Consider the following 16777-nt stretch of genomic DNA (forward strand, 5'->3'; position numbering starts at 1 on the left):
AGATCCACTGTACAAAGATGTTGCACAGATATTGGTGCTGCTGGATGTATAATTTTGCAGGCCATGTGCTAAAATGTTTGCGTGCATCTTTGGGATTTGGTGTGCTTTATATACAGCTAGGAAACTCCAGGTGGCACTAGCAGCTCGCAGCTGGGCCAGGGATTGGTAACGCTGGTGCAGTCCCTGAATGTGCCACAGTATTCAGATACTGCCCATGAGAAGACTGAAAATTAGTTTGAAAAGGAGAAAACTGTTCTTAAGCAAGCAGAATAAATACAATGACTGAAACCAGATGAAGTTAAGCATCCTAAACTTTCTTGCAGTTCCTTAGAAAATGTCTGTGTAAATAAACAGCAAATACATGGTTAAAGGGGAAGAATCCAGGAAGCAGAAGATGCTGAAGTCCCACAGTGTGGACGCTGCCAAGAGCTGGTGGTGAGCTGACTGCAATACTAATTTGCTGGCACAGATGTAGGAGCTTATCAGGAACAGAGTAGATGGCACAAGCTTGGTTTTGCGGGCCTGATTCTTCCCTTGTGTAGTTGCTGGAGTTGGTAGAATTACTACATGTATAATAGGGGAAAATAAGCATAAATGCATTTATATTTGAAGTGCATTGATTTTTTTATTTTAGATTTTGGAAGGGCTTTGGAGTTTATTGGTCTTTGAAATTAAGTCTATTAAGCTGGAACAAAATTTAAGATACAGTCAGGCAAGGATAAAATTTGTTGTCCTTTTTTCATAACATGAGTTTCACCAAACAAGGGGATAGCTTATGCAAATGGAAATGTGGAGAAAGAGATGTGCCTGGAATGACTGAGAAAGAGCAGCTCAATAAAACACAAACAAAAAGAAGACTTTGTCTGTAGCAACTTGTAGTTCTATTACTCTGGGTACTTGAGGTGAGAGGAGGTCTCAAGAACTTGCAGTTGATTTGGGGGATGGATTAAGATGGGATGGCCTACTGTGGTGTTGATGACCATGGCCTTCCTTCTATAAGACATGCTTTGCTGTGGTTGCTACTAGTGGAGGTCACTAACATGACCCGTTCATGGCAAACATTTTGCAACAGCTCAGCAAATGGTCTGGCTTACCACATTGCCTTTTGACAAAGGTGCCAGATACAAAAGGCTTTTCTTGGTTTTCTTCAGTATCTGTTGATAGAGGTAAAAATATCAGGGTGTCTCTGGCTGTATTTGTCAAAGGCATAATCTGACAACAAGTTATGTATTTGAATATTGGAGGTTTTATATTCCTACTGCCAAGGCAGTTCTGTACTGCAAAGGAAAAGGTGCTCTTGGGTTAAAATGGACATCTGGGTGTAAGTGAAAAGCCAGACTTTAAGAATTTTTAGATCTTTTATGATCAGCTGTTGAGGCTGGATTTTATTATAGCTACTGGCATTCCCACCCTTGAACTCTGCCAGTCTCATTTTCTTGATACTAGATTAGGTTTGGTTTGCCTGCTGAAGCAGCTATATTTCTTTCACTAACCTTAGTAGGCTTTTACTATGTGTTAAAAATGTTCAAGATGGTTTTTGTTTTGTGTACAATGAAAAGGATCTGGTGCAGCATTTCAGCAGCCCCACTGAAAGACCACACTTCTCATCCGTTCTGGAACAATAGCATTTTTGCATACAAGGTACAGTCCCGCAATCCTTTCTTGCTTCCATGAGCCCAAAGCAGGAGTGAGGACACAAGTCCTTCCACAAATCACAAGTATTTTGTGCTTTAAGAGCACTTTTTTTTGAAAAAGAAGAAAAACACTAAAGTAGGTCTTGATGTGCTTTGCAAGGTTTTATTGAAGATTGAGCAGTGCTAGGAATGAAACTGGAGGTTTCTTCTATCGCGCTTGGGCAATCTGAGTAATTCTACTTCTTTCTACATTTGCATAAAATATTGATATAATTTGAACAGGTTCCTTTTACAATGGCATTTCTAGTTTGTTTTCCTTACTAATTTTTAAGCTTTAGTCAGAACATTGTCTTCGCAGTGGCTCAAGTGCATCAGTAGTATTACAACTTTCAAAATGATCCTTGAAGTGGTGGTGGTGGATTACTGCTCTGTCACTGACCTTCAGCTCTGACCCTTTTAAACTGTACTCTTGCAAAACAGCAGAAAATTGGAAACTTCTTCCCTGTAAACATTCTCCTAGTGTGAAGTTCCCTTTCTGCACTGAGTTTCAGCTTTAACACATAATCATTGCTTAAGCCCAGAGGGCTTTTTAAGGAGATTGCTTGGTAGAACCACACTTACTTGTCAGCTGTATGTCACTCTTGGAAGAAAAGCATTCTGAAAGTCGTTGGAGGTTGTGAAGCACAAGGTGACGTCAGATTGGCTTTTACCAAGCTTATGGTGACTGCACTCTTAGAGAAGGATGGCTAAGTCTTGTACGTTTTCAGGGATTTTTTTTTTCTTTTTCAACCACTATCTACTTCATCTTTTCATATTAAATCTGCTTTGTGCTTTCAAAGTCTTCTGTCGCAACAAGGTTTGGGTGGTATAGGCATCTGAACTGGAAGGTGCCTTTGGGTTTTCTTCCAGATGTTTTGCCTTGTTGGGATAGTTAGCAATCTTTGAAAGCTGTTCAGTGTGGCTTTCTTACAGGTGCATATATTTTTTTTTTTTAGACTGTGCGGGTATCATGGCACTGCTTCTGCTATGGACAGTTGAAGTTGTAGTAATTTGGTTTATCTTACATGTTCTGTTTTCAAAATTAAAATGGCATAATTGCTCACATGGACGTAATTCATTAATATTTGGGAGCTTAGAAAGACTTGCTAAGTGTATGGCGTTGGTGAACTAGCAAAACATGATTGGAATACCTTGATATCGTGGAATGTGACATGGATAAATAGCAGTGTTCTGTCTCTGGCTGAGAGCTCAGTAGGGTCCCTTGATGAATTCTTTGAATTTCAGGTAAAGGACTTCTAAAACTATTATGTACATGATAGTCGAAATGCTGCAATGTAGTTTGAAACGGTTACAGAACAGTTTTGTCCCAGACAATGAAGCAGTCACAATCTGTGACACTGGCCATCTCTTTGGTTAAAAGTGCCTGTGGTCTATTAAATTCCAGTTGGATTGTCAGGGTGAGCAATTGCCAAATGTTTATCAGCTTAGTGTTATTGCCTGATAATACTAATTTCACACAAAAGCTTGTTTAAAAGCTTAATTCATGTCTTGTTATAGTAAAAATGACACTTAATTTCAGTGAAGTTTGGCAGGCTTCTAGGTCGTTCAAAATTCATCATCTAGCTCAGGATCAACTAATTCACAGACTTCAGATTAGACATTCTTGTGCCTCTAATAAGGAGTTGAGCTGATTATTATGAGCCTACTTAAAATTTAAGGAATTCTTTGAATATTAGGCTGTAGAAATAATAAATGGATTGGGTTTTTTCAGCCTTAATATCTGAAGGTACATAGGGACTGTGAGCAATGTCCCATCAGGGCAACATACTGCATTGTTTGGAAAGTGGCGTATCCAGATATTTACTTAGTTATTGCTCACAAGTAATATGCCCTAAGAGCAAAAAGGTGAATGTGTTCACAGTGAGCCCTGGCATGCATAGGTACAGACTTCTGGTCCATGAGTAAGATATGATTCAACCACCGTTTGCCTTGGCAGAGCCACAGTGAAGTTGTGGCAAAGCTGATGGAAGAGATGAGCTATCCTGAGCTTTCCAAAGGGTTGTTCAGCAGAAGCTACAATGTGGACCCTCAGACTGCTCTTGAACATGTTTTCTGACGTTTGGTTTAAAACTTAGCACTGCTTGGTTCTTTAACCCTTTGTACTTTCTTCTAGCCCAGACTGGTTTGCTGCCTGTGTTACTAGCCAGCAGTAAACCAATACTTGAAGAAACAGGCTTTGCAGAGGTGGGAGGACTCCGCTTAGCTGCGGTAGATGTGTAAAAAGTGTTCAGCCTTGGTCACTGTCCCTGACCAATTTTATTTAATTTCCAAATCTGAAAAAGCATGGCATTGCTAGTGTTCACTGCGTTGGCTTAGCAGGGTAACCATGCTTTTTACAAGAGTTACCAATGAGGTGAAGACCCAAGTTCAACAGCTTCATACAGTGGTTTTAAGAAGTTCTGCAAGTATATGCTGTTTCTTCCTGTAACCATAGCTGTGACTCCTGGCAGCAGTGAACAAGATGAGTAAACCCCTGCTCATCACTAAAGCTGGCTGAAGTTTGTAAGACTGTTTTGATGTTGAATGTGTACAATTTTTTTTGGCCTTTAAAGGAAGCTGTGGGTGCTCCACATGGTGGAAGTTGATTTAAGTAACTTAAGAGAAAATGCTGCAGCTTTGGGCTCCGGAGCTTGGCACCTTGCTCAGTTTAGCTGCTTCCTTTCTTTCCCTTAAACAACTCTGCAGCTGATCTGGGCAAGCGTGTCCTATTTCCAATTTAATTTTAATCTAAAACTCGTTTTAAAGCAGCCATATTACTTCCACTGACAAGTGATCTGTGAGAGAATAATCTTACGTGAATGCTGTTGCTGGCTTCTGAAAAATGGAAAAAAAGGCTGGGGCTGTGCTGGTTGACACCAGCTGAGCCTGGCTTGGACAGCTGTATTAAAGGGAGGAGGAACGCAGCACCCTTTTCAATGCTTGTCAAGAAGTCCTGTAAGGACATGAATTTTAGCAGCACGGGGAGGTCTCAGCTGAGATTACACATTGCTGGACAAGCCTGTTGGCAAAGAAATGCTTGAGAAATAGGCAGGACAGACCCAGCGTGGGAGAGATGATGTGATGCAGACAAATGCAGTTGTGTGCACTTGGCTGTGCTTCTGACAAGTGTCAGTCAGAAGTTGCCACAAAGTCTTCTGGGTCTTACCCAGTCCTAAATAAAGATGTCCCCAATATTGCATGTGGCTTTGGAGACTATTGGTTCCATGTTAGGAGGGCTGATCAGGGTTACACTGATGCCTTTCTCCAGGAAAGGATTGGATGATTGCTATGTGAAATACCAAGGCTTTTTCGTTTACAGAGTTCTTTCTTCCTTGCTGTATCAGGGGTTATGCATTTAGTGGGGAAAATGTTGAAATATTGTCCATTCCCACAGAGCTGAAAATGGGAGAGGGAGCTCAGGACATGGGAGCAGCCTGACGAAGTCCTCAAAGCCTCACTTAATCTTGCAGTTGGCTCCTGCCATCTAACAGGGGGTCCCCACTGCCTGGCCCTGCCAGCCATCTCCCCTGTGCTGGCCCATGTGTTTATGCAGGCTCCTGGAGGGTCACCTCAGGGAGCTGTTCAGGCCAAGATTGCACATGTGCTAACCTCCCAGCAAGGTTAGAACCAGCACAAGGAGATGGGAGCAAATACCAGGTTAAGAAGAAAGAGGAGCGTGGGCTGATGTCTGCTGGGTTTAAGTTGCAGAGTAGCTAGAGCAGCATGCTCTAAATGCTTTATGATACCTTGTTAGCCACGTGTGTGTCAACACAGTTTAGTTTTTAGCTAGTGCAGCTGTTGTGGAATCTGCTGTCACTGTAGTTCCTGACTGGCTCAATGTCCCAGGATGTGTGGAAGACTTTGGGGCACAATCACGCTCCCAAGGGATCTTGCTGTGCAGGAAACACATGGTGACAAATGAGCAGGGCAGGGTAATTGTGCTGCTTTAAATTGCAGGAAGTGAAGGCCAGTTCTTCTGCTGAGCAGAAGGCTTCTTTTGCTTGTTAAGTTCATGCTGGCTGGCAGGAAGGAGACTTGATACCTAAAACTGGATGTATTTTTTTCCCCCCTTGAAAGTGTTAACAAACATCAGCCTAAAGCAGCTAGTTGAGATGTGCTGGGTTTGGGGACAACCAGGACACTGATGTATAAACACTACTGTGTGAATGACACAGTGAGGCTTCGCAAATCCCTCTTATTTTTATGCTGATTTTGAAGTGACTTTTAATCCTTCAGACATATTGGTCTCTAAGCACTTTTTTCAAAGAGGAAAATAACCCAACTCAAGCAGTTTGGGTAATAATAGTACTTGATGCTTAACGAACGTTGTGGAATTAATCCTCCTGGACCAATAAATTTAAATTAAATTGTGTTCATCTCGGCTGGGGAATGGGGAAGTGCTGTGAAATCGGCTTTTCTCAGGGTATGGAGGAGTGGCTGCCTTACAGTGGCTCCACCATGGCCAGTGGAGGTAGAATTGGTGAACCTGTGAAGTTTGGGTTCAGGCTGAGCCCTGCATTTTGGTTCTCTTCCTCTGCCCTGGCAGCTGCACTGTGAATCAGATGTTGTCCTCCAGGCTTGGTCAGACCTGCCAAGGAGTGATGGAAATAGTCCCCTTCATTCTGGAGAAGAGTCTGTTCTAGGGTGATGGCTTGGGGCCAGGGAGATGCTTCTAGTTTCCTGTCCTGCTCCCTCCCATGTGCTGTTCCTTGGGGTCAGTAAGGTGGTCCCACATTGCTGAGCTAGTCCTGTTAGTCTGCTATCCTGTTATATGGAGAAATCTTCTGGCCACCCCCAGCTGATTCCAACAAGAATGAGTAATGTAAGTAAATCTTACTCTCATCAAGAGAAACTGTTCCAAGTTGGCCGAAGTGCATTGGGTGGCCATGGCCTTTGCTGTGATATGCAGGCTCCTAGAATCAAATGGTGTGCTGTGGGTGGGTGCTGACATCTTGTTGGTAGTGTCACCTTTAGGCTAATGTGGAAGAGCAGCACTGAAACTGTGATGCTTAATATTGTGTATCAATTGGTATGTTTTGTGTATCAATTATTGCAGGTCAAAATCAATTGTTCAATTATTATCTTGTTTGTTTTTAGGTTACAAACTAGTTGGAAGCCATTCTGGGGTGAAGCTCTGCCGATGGACAAAGGTATGCTCTCTTTTCTTTTTTCACTTTATAAATTAAAAAAAAGTAGTAGAGACTTGGGTATTACTATTTCCAGATGAAATAACATTTACCTACACGAGAACAAATTTTGTCTTCCAAGCTGTAGTTCTGCTTTTCAAGCTATTAAAATCCTTCTGCAGAGAGTGAGAATGTGGCTGTGGCAAAGAGCTGGGAACACAATTTTCTGTTATTTTTCCTGTTGTTCTGCTGTCTGCTGAAATATTTCCTGCCTACCGAAATACATGGCAGGAGCAGAGCACTGCAGTGAAAAGTGGGAAGGTTACGTCACCAGTGTGAGGTCTTCTGAAACAAAGACAACACAGTCCATTATTACACTCGAATGGGCACACAAGGGCATTTGAACTTCTTGTTCTGTGACTGATATATCTGGCTTGCGACAGTCAGTGCTCTTCCACTGGTTTTCAGCATTTGTCAAATAAGCTTCAGATTGAGAGGTAGCTGTTGCTTCTTAATCCTGGGACTTTTTAGAAATTACTATGTGGGGGTGTGTATGTATGTAGTTGTACATAATATGTCTGTGTGTATGTTTACATATGTATGAGAGAACTCGTCCTCTAAGCTCTGCGTTTGTATTTTTTCAAGTATGCAGACTTAAAAAGGTTCCTGGCAGAGGCACCACAGCCCTGTAGAACAAACTTCAGCCACTTTGGTATGTTTTAGCTGTCCTTTTCAGGTCCCTGAGAAGCTCAGAAGTTGAAAGCTGGTCAATAATGTTACATATTTAGGGAGTAACATTGATACAGCATACTAAAGCCTTCAGCATTCGTGGGATGATAAATTATGGGAAGCATCATCTCATTAAAATGCCAGCACATTTCTAATTCTTGTGCTGTGTCAGTGATCAGTTCCTTGGTCTCTTAGCTCTCTTTTGCTGCATGATTAACTTTGTTTATTTTTGAAAAGAGCTCTTTGAATGGCAATCCACCGAAGTGGGTGGTTGCAGTGAGGTTTTCATATTGAAATGCCTGGTATCAATGAACTGTTTCATCAAAGGACTTGTTCTTGTGAATGGTTTAAAGTGCCCTGTATTGTCATGAATATTTGTAAGACATACTGATCCCACTGATGCTTCTGCTGTTTACTCTTAAAATATTTCTCTCCTATCACTTTTAATGTCAGAGAAGGCCATGATATGTTTAAAGAAAAAGTTGTCAAACTTCATCAGTGCTGTGACTGAGAGAAAACCAGAGAACCTGTTTTTATTAAAGAACTGGAATTTAATGCAGCACTGTAAAGCCATTTCACAAAATAAATAGCAGCTCTGTGTGCTTAGATAGGACCATACTATTTTTAGCTTAAGCAGGAATTGAATGTAAAGTATTCTAATAAATTGAGCTGAAATTGGTTACAGGCAGTGGCTTTGACTCAGATTCACACCAGTATGTGAATATCTTTAGGAGGCTTGTTTGAGATTTGTATCAGCAGAAAGCAGGAGCAGGGCTGGAAGGATTAGTATTAAGTAGAGTTTCATAACGATATCTCAGATTAAAATGATTGTGTTCTGTCATATTCTGGAAAAGAGTGTAAAACCTGCAAATTTTAAGAGTTGTCGATTTGTCTGTTTTATGAAATTCAAAATATAACTTGCGGTCCTAGAATTTGTGGATGTGGGTAGAATAAACAGCTTTTCCATTTTGTTTAATCTTTCAACTGTATGAAAAGGCTGTGCCTATGTTAGGGGTTACCTGTGTATTCTTTCTCTGCTGCTCAGTGGAGAATTTCTTTTGGGTCACTAGGACTCTTCAGGTAGGGGATGGTATATTAAAAGTTACTGTGTCATATTTTAGATTTTCTCTTGAGAGTAGTAGAGATCCTGTCTCATTTATTATTATTTAACTGAGATAATGAAAGACAGTCTTAGCTCCAAGCAACTTGCATGCTAAATAGGAGTTAAAAGCCAGCGGGAAGGCTACTGTGGTTCTACTGTGAGGAGAAGTGCAGCGTCCTGCTGGAGCCGCTGACTGGTATGAATGAGAGTTTATAAGGTCAGGGTATTTATTTAATTTAGTACTAGAAGAAATACTCTACTAGACAAATGAAAAGAATTGAGTGTTCAGTAGGGCAGCCTTGAAATTGATCCTTGTTACTCTTTAGTGAGCTTTTACAATAATATTTCTTGCAGCTTAAGTGGCTTCACCTGCTTGCTTTTGTTGGCTGATTCAGTTAAAACTTCAGTAAAGCACATTGTCATGCTGTGGTGTTGCAAGTGAGAAGTTATTGATTATGTTAAAGTTTCTTTCCTCTAAAACAGTTATAAATTCGACATCATAAATGCCTTTTTTCTGTAAGGGTGTATATAAACAGTCATGCTACATACTGATCTGTGTGCTATGAAACTTCTTAAAACAGTCTGCCTCTGTCATTATTCAGACCTGCTTCACAGCTGTGACCTCGCTTGCAATGTTTGTCACAGGCGACTTTGAACACTGAAGCTGCTAATGACTGAAAACTGCAAATATGCCTAGGGAGCAGATTTCAAACCTTTGCACTCAGTTTGGCTACAGATAGTGTGTTTTTAACTTTCTTGGTATTTGTATGTGTCTTTCTCTGCTGTTAGTCGATGCTTCGAGGCCGAGGAGGCTGCTACAAACACACATTTTATGGAATTGAGAGCCACCGCTGCATGGAGGCCACACCGAGCCTGGCTTGTGCAAACAAATGTGTCTTTTGCTGGAGGTAAAATACTAATGCAGTTTTACTTTGAGATGGGGGATCTGTGCCTCTCTGTCCCCGTCCTGTTCCTCAAACCTAGGGCAGGGTTAGTTGTGTGCCCTTTTCACTTGGAAACTGGGGGAGGAAGGATTTGGAAGGGAGCAGTGTTACTCTCTCTGTACTCTTTTCCTTCTGAGAGCTGCAGAGCATGTGGGTCAGGGATTGCTGGAGGTGAGCTGGGTCGGTGAGCTCCACATCTTGGAGGCTGAAAAGGATCTGAGGGCTCCCAAGTACCACTTCCCCTAGAGCAGTGTCCTGTGCAGCCAGGTCTCAGGCCCCAGCAGGTGCAGGCTAGCTGGGGACCAGCAGAAGGAGGAATCAGGGAGGCAGGAGACAACTCCTCTGTTTACTGCCCTGCAATTTCCACTGCTACCTGCACTGAGCACCTGGTAGAAGTTTGATTGCCTCTGGAGATCACTGTCTGCAACTCCCTGTGGCTCCTGGTGCTCTGGGGAACACAAGCTGGCTCATGTTGTGCAAAGGCACCAAGGTGCTAAGCAATGTCATTATCTAGTATCTTTTGTTTTGAAATTGGACCATTTTTCTTTTTCCAGATACCTTCACCCCACCAATTCAACTGCATTTTCAGGGAGTGAAAAGTGTTGACTTAGTAGCTGTTGCTTTCCTAAAACACTAGCTAATAAATGACTCTTATATTTTAGTCAGTAAAGTGACCCCTTTTCTCAGCAGAATTGCTTTGCTGTTAATTCTCTAAAGGAAATGAACTTTGCCGGGATCTGAACTGTGAGCTGCTCTAGCCCTGCTTCCTCACCAAAATGCCTGGAGTTTTGAGGGAGGGTTTTGCTCGGCTGGAGGAGTGCAGGATGGGATCGGTGAAACAGAGAGGCTCAGCAGAAATAAAAGCAGTGACATGAAAGCATACTGAGTGGGAGGATGTGGAGGCTATTCTTTGAGTTCTTTTGTCTTCTACCTTGCTAGCTAATTCATACCGTGGGGGCTGTGCTGCTTTTGGTATTTATGCCTACCCTGGGGGGCTGGCTGCCAATAACACCCATTCCATCCCTTAGTCTGGGTGTCCAACACTGCAATATTTCCATGGAAAACCAGCCAAATTCTTCTGAGTACACTTCCTGTCTTTCATAGCTTCAAGTTTTAATAATGCAATTATTTCATGAGAATATTTAAATGACAGCATCAGTGCAGAATAACTGCTATAATTTTGAAGGTGCTTTGAAGATCTCTCCCATGTTAGTGTTAAGTATAAGCATTAGATGCTGGTCATCCTGTTAAGTTTGCATTTGGGAGTCTATTCCAAAATGTTAATTGGTGCTCTTGATGGTCTTTCATCATATCCTGGCTTGAAAGGACACAGCAAGTGGCATGTTTAATGTGCAAGTTTTGCTGCTTTTCTTCAGAGCAATCTAATGACTGGGAAGAAAAATGTACTGCTCATATTTTTTTCCGTGTATCACCTAGCAGTGGTGCATTTAATTCTGCAGTGGTGACTGTACCGGTAGGAAGACGATTACTGTGCATGTTATCTCTCTGTCCCTACACAAAAGTTGTATCATAAACAACAAATAGAAAGCAATAACATCATCAGAATGAGGCATTTTGTTCCTAATATTGTACTGCAGACCACTGATGCTGTTCCCCTTCAAAGTGACCCAACTCAGTATTTTGTAGCAGCAGCAGCCTGTGCCTGGAGTATGGGACTGATTCAGGGAAGTCAAACAAGTGCAAATTGAAAAGTTCAGTAATTGGGATAAATCACCATGTGTGATACATTCCAGGTGCCTCTAACTCATCATCCTGTAACTGTCACTTTTAAAAGGGATCCTGAAAACAGTAGCCTTAATGATAACAGTGCTTATTTCACTAATGGTAGCAACCTGAATTCAAGGAAACAGCTTTCCAGGGGGACTGTGCTGAACAATGTTCTCACTTATTTACCTTCTGGTGAAGTGCATTGCAGTTGTTTAACTCTTACGTGTGGACTGCTGCGTGTTGTCTTTTCTCAGACCTCTACCAAGCTGGAAGACTTAAGGCTCAGTTTGAGACTCATCCCAAGGTTTGCTTTATTTACACCTTAAGCCTGACATAAACCAGAACTGCTGCTGGAAGAAGCTTTCTTCACTTTGGATGCTTTTCAGATCCTGTGCTTGGGCTGCTGCAGCCTTCATGTGGCTGTGAGCTGTACTGATCAGGTTAATTTGGTGTAGGTAGAAGGGACTTCCATACCCACTCTCCTTGCTACTGATTGCATGTCAGCACAGTTCACACACCCTGCAGCCAGGGCTATCTATACACTTTTTATTTTAAACCCACCACACCTTGCAGATTATTAATCATGTGAGACTAAATGTAGACTTGCAGTAACCAGTAGCTGGGTAGGATAAATATGTTACCTTCTTATTAGCAGTTACCATCTGTGCTGTTGCAGACATATGAAGCAATAGTTTTGATCTACTGTTGGCAAAATGTTTTTAATACAAGTTGTATGCCTTGCTGGTCTCATCGTGTAGTGTGCACACTAAAGTTGCAGATAAGACTGTTGTGATTGGTTTGGGGTTTTTTTCCTTGATCTCTTCAAGACTGTCTGCCAATGTTCCCACCTGTATAATCCCTGCAGCTCTCCCAGAATTGCTGAGGAAAAGGCCAAGGAGCCTGTTTTTCTCTTCCTCACTTTGGGAAGAAATGCTGTGGTTCAGCTGCTTTCCCTGGGAATTGGATGTTATGGTAGCTGGCTGGTTGTGACTGGCAGATTATGGCCCTGAACCAGGAATCATGGGTGGAGGAAGCATCCAAACACACTCAGAAAGTTATGGGTTTTTTTGTAAAAGATGCAGCTTGACTCTGCACTGGAAATCTTCCATCTTGTGCCGGAAGCAGTGCATCCCTGGTAGAGATCAAGCCTGTAGTGCCCCCTTCCTGGCTTGTGTTTCGCTGCCTCTCCCCCTCAGAGTGCTGACTGAGAGTTTTATGCAGAATTATAATATGGCAGCTGCTTTGGAAGGCTGGAAAAGCAGATTGTTCGTTTGTATAATGTTCCCCCTGCAAGACAGCACTTATGCTGTGTTGAACTCCTGAGGCTGTTGCATCAAGAGCGTGGTGGAGGAGGGAGAAACCCCATACCTTAATTACTGCAACATACCAAAGTCGTAATTCTCCCTACAAAAATAGTCTGTCACTATCCATTATTGCTCTCAGCTGGTCTTGCTGTGTTTCTTGTGTCTCTTTAGCTTAATTGTCTAAATGGAAATGTGCAAGTGACCAAATCTTTTAATCAATTAGAGCAAATGTGAGGACTGAGGCTTTCTGACACTGTACTGTGGCGCAGTCACCAGGCAAACCTGATTTGATTATGTTTTCTGGCTGAGTGTCTAAAGCACAATCAATTATTGTGGAGAGATGGAACAGCTAAGTAAGATTTAAATTAATAGGGTTTATTATTTTTGCATCTGTGGAGGAGGCAAACCAGACAGAGTGAAATATCCTGTAAAGAAATTGGTTCATATTTCTTCTGTAACTTTATGATGTTTATACCTGTACTTGAAGGTTTTTCAGTTTTAGATTGTACAGTAGGCAACTGAAGTTCTGTTCAGACAATCTAAATAAGTGTATAGACAAAAGCCAGTGATCACAGTAAGCCCTGCAAAATGAAGAGACTCAAAACTAATAATTTCTCATAGAGTTACTTAAGATCATTGAAAAATTAAACAAAAGCTTCTTCTCATTAAGTAATTTGACTCCAGAGGCTAAATTCTTCAGGGAAATGTGAAGTGTTATGATACCAAAGGAACTGACACTACAGGTTTGTGAGATTTGGAACCTGAGCCTGAAAGCTCAGTCACCTTGCATCTGAAGCCCTTGTCCTGCCAAGTTAAAACTCTCTACTCCAGTGTTTCAATTTGGTTATTTTTTTGTTTACGGAATTGATATATTGTGACCCAAGTTTCATTGTTTCATTCAGATTTGATTCTTCACTGCTTTGTTGACCTCTGTGCCTGTCTGTCCTCCAGAAGCTTGTGAAATAACCATATAAATGGGGTGGGGGACAGGACATCATAGGATATACCTAGCTCATGCCCTGGCAATGGTAAAAAAGAAAAAGTCATGGTGCCTTTATGTGCTGCTCTCCCAGCACTATAATAATTTGAGGCATTTCTAGGAGAAAATGTTAGTGTGGCCCATCAGGTGGGATGGGAGCAGACCCTGGTTGACTTGTCTTGGCTGGGTGCGTATGTGCCAGCTTGCAGGAGCGTTGGCACCTTACTAAGATGCTGGCAGTGCCTTGTACTTGATGCTTGTGCAGGATGGAGTTGCACCAGTTTCTTGGTACTGTGCAACAGGGTGGCTCTCCGTATCAGACACTGTTCTGCCAAATAGGGCACAGAAGTGTGGGGGTAAGGTCACTGTAAATGCACTTAATCCCAAAAGTAGTATCTGCCATGTGAGGATTCCACCTCACACTGTGCAGTGAGCAGTATTTTCACTCCTGTTATGCAAAAGGTTTATGAAAGAAAAAATACCCTACCAGCAACTTGCTGGGATTGAAATCTATGCTATTTTACAGCAGTGCATGTTTTCCTGGTCTTGGACTTGTTGAAGGCTTTTGCAGTTGTCATTATTTACATATTTATGGCATCAGTAGTGAATATAAGCAGATTATTTACTATGAAATAATCATATGTCTTGATAGTTACTGTGGGTGGTTGGTGACTTAGTACTCTGTTACACTACTGTGATGGAGTGATTGTGGGCTTTGAAGGTGAACTTGTACATTCAGGTTTGTTTTGAAATAATCTTTGAGACTGTGCTGAACATGATTCTTCTGGGAAGGAATCAAATATCTTTAAAAGAGCCCAGGGCAAACTTCTGGGAGGTGCTCAGCATTGCCTGCCTTTCTAGAAACTGTGGTCTTAAAAGCGAAGCGAACATTCTGTAGAGTTGAGATGTAGTATTTCAGCCTGGGATGTCTTCCATCCCTAAGATTTCAGAAGTATGAGTTAGGAAAGAATCATAAATTGTTTAGCTTGGCAGTGTTGGGTTAATGACTGGACTTGATCTTAAAAGGTCTTTTCCAAGTCCACCACTAAACTGTGTCCCTAAGCACCACATACATCTACACATCTTTTGTATATACCTCCAGGGATTGTGACTTCCCTGGGCAGCTTGTTCCGATGCTCAACCACCCTTGCAGTGAAGAAATTTATCCTAATACCCAACCTAAACCTCCCCGGCACAATTTGAGGCTGTTTCCTCTTGTCCTGTTGTTTCTTATCTGGGAGAAGAGACTGACCCCCACCTCTCTACACCCTCAAGTGGTTGTAGAGAGTGAGAAGGTCGCCCCGAGCCTCCTTTTCTCCAGGCTAAACACCCCCCCGCATTGCCATAGCTGCTCCTTATGACACTTGTGCTCCAGCCCCACTGCCTGGCTCTGGACACACTCCAGCTCCTCAATGTCTGTCTGGGGATGAGCAGCCCAAAACTGAACGCAGTATCTGACGTGTGGCCTCACCAGTGCCAGTACCAGAAGTGGGTTCTTTCAAAAATCTTCTAAAGTTCGGTCCTCTCTCAGTTCAGAGGAACTGGCAAAACCAGCCTAGTATAAAGACCTCACTAATGGTACTGTATCGTGAGGTGAGTTAATGGTACTGGATCGTGAGTTGCTGCCAGGTGTAATACAAGCAAGGTATCTTGCAAGGAGAAAACTACGTTACTTTTGATGGAGCAGATGATTTGAAAAAACTTTAGGTAAGTTAGTGAGGGTACAGCTGCAATATACTCCTACTGAAAACGTAGAAGTTATGGGTTGATTTATTTTGTTTAAAATTCATCAATTCATTTTGGGCTTTTTCACCTGTTTCTGAAAAATCTTTTAAAGTTTATTTTAATCTATTTAGTTTAAATAAATCTTTTAAAGTTTACTTTAAAACATGAGAAGTCCAAATTTTCTTCTGGAAATACTGAGTATTTTCTCATTTTTAAAGTGAGAGTTTTCTTGGGATATTCAGATATCCAAACACTTCAGTCTTAGTTCTCCAATTTTTTCTTCTCTAAAATTGTTTAAATTTATCAGCATTTAACAACAAATCTATGCCTTTTGAAAAGCTTTTATTTTCCTGAATTTATTAATAATAAACCTGTTATTTTTCTCATTCGTACAGCTCAAAAGATTGCTTAGAGCAACATGACAATTACCTACTATCTTACAAAAACTTCTGTAGAAATGCTGTGTTCCTTTTCCTCAGATGGTGGTCTAGATAGAGATTTTGTTGTTCCTATCAAAACTTCTCTTTTTAAAGTGAGTGTTACCTGATTTGTAGAAGATAAATCTGAGAGACTTGAAGTCTTTACTTTATCTCTGCTAAAAGGCATTTTGCAGTCAAATGCAAGTTATGACTATGTGATACCATCAACGTGGTGATCTTCTTCATTGCATGTTGTCCTCCCCAAGTTCGCATCTCCAGCCAGGTTGGTTTCCCCTCAGATGTGAGGCTGGCTCCTGAGCCATCCATCATTCAGCTTCTGGGAGCTGTTGAATAAGACCACTCCAGGACCTGACCTTGCAGATGCCTTTTGGATAGATCTAGCGTCCTACTGAACCGGTGGTAACTCATCTTCAAGTTTTCCACCCAGACTTGTTCTCTCTTACAAGTCCGTAAGTGTTACTTACAGACTGTTTCTTTGGCAGATTATGGGAATAGTGGATAAGATGGCATCAAAAGCTCAACATCTTCTTCTTTCCCTTTGTCTGCAGGTAGCAGTGGTGGCCTTGGTGTGAAATGTTCTCAGCAGGTTCATGTTGGCTGTTACCTATCCCAGCGCTGTGTTCTGGGGCTCACAAACACTTACTTAATCCAATATGTATTGAGGAGCTGGCAGTTAGGAGGGGCTAGTATAGAAATCTTTGGCTTCTGCTGAAGTGGGCATTGCATTTGCACTTTTCCAGTGTGTTTTAAGTCACTTTCACATGCTCCTCACAGACTTCCAGCCTACTGCTAGCAACCTCAATACTGTAGCCAGTTCATCCAGCATGCCTTAGGGGTGAGTTTAGCAGTCCTAGTGAAAATGTTTCCTTTAGATTAAATCTAATTTGTCCTCTTCCTAGTCCAGTCTGGGCTCTTCCCATTGCTGTCAGGAGGAAGCAGAAGAAAAGGTGTAAATAGGTTTCTTGTAATTGTGGAGAAACATTGAGTATTATTTGCTTGTGCATTGGATGAGCTTTTTCCTTAGTCT

At 41.8% G+C, this 16777-nt stretch overlaps 1 protein-coding gene across 6 annotated transcripts in view; it reads left to right on the plus strand.

Annotated features, from left to right (window-relative positions):
• Nucleotides 1–16777, plus strand: part of TYW1B (tRNA-yW synthesizing protein 1 homolog B) — a 104890-nt gene that overhangs the window by 24826 nt on the left and 63287 nt on the right. For 4 of the 6 annotated variants that reach the window (XM_014280309.3, XM_027806098.2, XM_055713670.1 and 1 more), the window contains 2 exons: nt 6771–6823; nt 9420–9538. In XM_014280309.3, coding sequence (XP_014135784.2) covers nt 6771–6823; nt 9420–9538 — 172 coding nt within the window. The remainder of the gene's footprint in view (nt 1–6770; nt 6824–9419; nt 9539–16777) is intronic. The other 2 variants (XM_055713696.1, XM_055713687.1) reach the window with 1 other exon arrangement.

This window comes from Falco cherrug, chromosome 1 (assembly GCF_023634085.1).
Source record: "Falco cherrug isolate bFalChe1 chromosome 1, bFalChe1.pri, whole genome shotgun sequence".
Taxonomy (NCBI): Eukaryota; Metazoa; Chordata; class Aves; order Falconiformes; family Falconidae; genus Falco; species Falco cherrug.